Genomic DNA, 3,801 nt, shown 5'->3' with positions numbered 1-3,801 from the left:
GCTCTGATGTATAGTCTTGGCAGGGAACCACTGAGGGAGGCCTTTATCCGGGCTCTGTGGACACGACAGACAGCTCCTCTCTTGCGGATGTGAATTCTCTCTGCTAGAATTCCTGCCACTCCCATCCTAGGAGGGACCCCAGACCTACAGAAGTATCCAGCCCACTCCTCTTATCTCTTCATTTCCTCTGGCTTCTCACCCCCGAAACACATGGAGAACCCTTATCTAGATAAAACAGCATCCCTTCCAAAAGCCATTTCAGTTTACTTTTCACTATGACCAAACATCTTGATAGGTTTAATTCTTAGGCCTCCATTACCCTTTTACTTGAATAGTCTCTCTCGTCCCCACCTTACCCCCAAAAAACTAAAAGGACCATAATGCTCCAAAGTAGTGACCTTAGAGAAACCACTTAGAGAGCACTGGAGCCAAACGATGGCTCCTCCTTGGTGCTCATCCTTCTGTAGCCCTAGGAGATACTGGGTTATATGCTTTTGGGGAGCAGAGATGGAGGCCGCCTTGGGACCCCTCTATCCAGAATGCCCACACTGGGCAGATGCACCGATGTGAGCTCAATAAACACCTCTGAGGCACCTTTGGTCCCTGCTGTCTTAATTTCCCTCTAGTTTTCTGATTCCTTTAAAGCATTCAGTCTCCATGGCTCCTCTTCAGAAATTCCTCACCCTGTAAATTAAATGTGAGAATTCGCCAGGAGCAGTTCTAAACTCTAGGTGCTCTCCTTCCTGGGGACCGATTATTTTCGCCTCTTCCAGTGTTTCTGGATATCCCCAAACTTCTTAACTTTAACCTTTTTTTCAGATTCATTTGTCTTTGTAATTTCTCTATTTACGTCCTGTTGCTGTCTAAAACTTAACAGGTGAAAACGGCATCTGACAAAGATGGAGTGGGCTATCCGTAGCTGACTAAGCTAATGAAACCATGATCTTGGAGTTCAATTTTCACACTAACCAGTAACTTTGCTCAAAGAATTCAATCTCAGTCCTCCTTATTATGAATACCCTAGTCACAATCTCTCAGGTGTAAGCCATTTGTTGGGGGAGATAATTCATAAGCTACAAATAGTGCCCACTTCACAGCCCCCAGTAAAGCAATTTACAGCATCGGCTTCATAGGTGGAAAATATGGCAACCTCACATGCATGGGGTGGTTTTGGGAAATAGGTGTGCTCCACCCTTAGATACCCAAGTTGGCAGCCCCTCATTTTTGCACGCAGCTGTATTTGCCAATGCATGCTTGCCATAAAGAGTTTAAAACTAAGTTAGTTTTGCAAAATGAAGTCTTTTAGTTTAAGATGGAAAACATCACCTTCAAAAGTTGTGATTTTTAAAATCTCTCAGTGTTTCCCGACTTAATGTTTTCTAAGTCACTCATCAGCTATTTATTGAGTACCTACTGTGTGCAAGGCACTCTTCTGGGAACAAAGATGTTTAGACCCTTCCTCACCTCAAAGAACTTATAACCTGGCTGAGAGGATATGCCCCAAAATAACTACCATTCAGGGAAGAAAGACGTACATATGGAAAGTGAACTACAGCTAAAACGTTTTCCAGGCAGGTCTCTTTATAAGAAAATGACACTGGAGCATCTGTCCTATTGGGCTAAACGAGATATTTTGGGTCCCTGTCCTCAATGAGCTTATCTTGTATAATACACAAGAAAGATAAAACGTAACAGTATTCAACACAAACAAGAATAAAGGTCATTATTGAACTCAGTGCATTTCACAGCTTCAGTGTTTAGGAAGCCATCTACATTCCCTAGATATTTGCGAGCATTTCTCTTTCATTCACATGCTTCTAACTGCAGTGTTTGGGGGGCCACAATAATTTTCATTTATTCAACAAATAATTAAGAACTGAATATATACCAGGCCTTGTTTTATGCCCTGGGAATGGGATAATTAGCATAGCTCCTGCCCTTAAATGAGATTCCTGTACAGTGAAGTATAAAATCAAGAAAGAATTACAGTGCTGTGTTTGAAGTGACAGAATTGGTTTGTGAAAAGTACTGTTGAGAAACAGAATTGAGTACATCTGGCCAACAGGGAGGCCAACACAGGCAGCTTTAATAGGATGCTGACATTTGAGTTTCGCCTTGAGTGATGTGCAGATGTTCAGTAGACAGGAAAGGGGGGAAAGAGAATTCCAGGTAGAAACAAGGGCACATGCAGACCCCAGAGACAAGAAAGACCATGGCATGAAGGTCCTGGGAATGGTTAGTTTTCATTGGGGGGGGGGGGGGATGGGCAGGGAGGATTCTTGTTGTTGTTTTACATGATTAGTGAGAAGGTGGCAGAAAAAAAAAGAAAGAAAAAGAGCAAATAAGTGTCAAGTGNGGCAGCATGTCGGCCGGCGGACCGCCGGTCCTGCCGCCTCCGAACCCCGCCGTGTCCTTCCCCGCACCCCGGGTCACCCTCCCGGCCGGCCCCGACATCCTGCGAACCTACTCGGGCGCTTTCGTCTGCCTGGAGATTGTAAGTGGGGCAGCCTCGGGTCGCGCCCGGGGAGCGAGGACTGGCACGGGCATCCTGGCCCCCCGCGCTGTCCGCCTCTGCGCGCACCCCCTTCCCTTCCCGGTCATGGGGCCTTTTCCTGCGCCCCCCCGCCAGGTCTCCTCGATGCCCAGCGCAGCCTGACCCTGGCGATGCCGCCGGGGCCCTCTGGCCTGGCACCTGTTAATGCTGGCACCTGTTCCCCCGCTGGCCATAGAAATGGCCCCGAGAGGGCGAGCAGGTGGCCCGGTGGGACCGAGGATGGGGGACTTTAAGAAGGGAAGGATGTTTGGGTTTGGGGGCACCGTCAGAGACACCCCCCCCGGCGGCTTGGCCGGGGGGCCGCGCTTGGCTAGAGCCTGAGCAGGCGCGCTCAGCCTTGCCTGTTGCTAACCTGCCATTTTGTTGGGTGGTGCAAAGGTGCGGCCGATGACTGGTGACCAGGAGGCTGCCACGATGTGGCAAGCGGGGCCTGGCGGTACCAGGGGGAAGAGGAGGAGGGCTGAAGACCTGAGCCATGTTCCCCGGTGCCATTCTCTGTGCCCTTTGGGTTGAGGAGAGGAGCAGGTTCAGGAGGCAGGGCAGGAGGAAGGTGAAGTAGGTGCTGTTCCCTGGCAGTTTCTAATCAAGTGGGCGTGAGAAGGGTGAGGCGAAGGTACAAACGTGGCTGTCAAGTTCACTGCTGCCTGCCTTTGTGCCTTCGTTCTTCCTGGTTTACCTACACCACCCCACACCTCTAGAACACTTGGTCGGGCCTAAGTGAAGGCGAGGTCACCTGGCCTGCCATGCCACCTTTTTTGGGCTGGAGACTGGAACTTTTTTTAGAAGGAATTTTACGGAGTTGGAAGCTTTTGAAGCTCGCTGTGAACCAAGGGAAAAAATTTGCGAACATGAATTGGGCAACCCGAGGTTGCATCATGCCCTGAGAACGACAAATAGAGTGAAATGTCAATGCCGTTTCTGCAGGCTGGTTTTGTTTGCTCGATTTGGGCTTTTCATATCTCTCCCCTCACCCCTCCTTTTGCGTTTGCATAACCTGGATTTGGGTCGCTTTGGTTTCTCTTTTGTGTTTGTGGGGCTGGAACACCTTGTGAGCATTGGTTTTCTCCCCTATTATGCTAAGGTGGCCAGGGCACCCTAAGTTAAGTTTAGCTCAGATTTGAATCTGAAAAAGGAGACCAGTTACAGGCTACGACATCAGTAATCGGATCGTGACTACGAGGCTAAGAGAGGCTGGTTTGAACCTGAGCCCAGTTCAGAAGCATCTGAATGCTTCGGATGAGGCGCAG

General features: G+C 49.1%; 1 protein-coding gene across 1 annotated transcript in view; it reads left to right on the top strand.

The window, feature by feature from the left end:
* Positions 1-2,359: 2,359 nt before the first annotated feature.
* Positions 2,360-3,801, top strand: part of MAL2 (mal, T cell differentiation protein 2) — a gene marked incomplete at its 3' end in the record, with an annotated part of 29,257 nt that continues 27,815 nt past the window's right edge. Inside the window, exon 1 of the mRNA XM_019642090.1 lies at positions 2,360-2,494. Coding sequence (XP_019497635.1) covers positions 2,363-2,494 — 132 coding nt within the window. The remainder of the gene's footprint in view (positions 2,495-3,801) is intronic.

Source organism: Hipposideros armiger, unplaced genomic scaffold, assembly GCF_001890085.2.
Source record: "Hipposideros armiger isolate ML-2016 unplaced genomic scaffold, ASM189008v1 scaffold_65, whole genome shotgun sequence".
NCBI lineage: Eukaryota > Metazoa > Chordata > Mammalia > Chiroptera > Hipposideridae > Hipposideros > Hipposideros armiger.
This window is presented reverse-complemented; position numbering and strand designations above follow the sequence as displayed.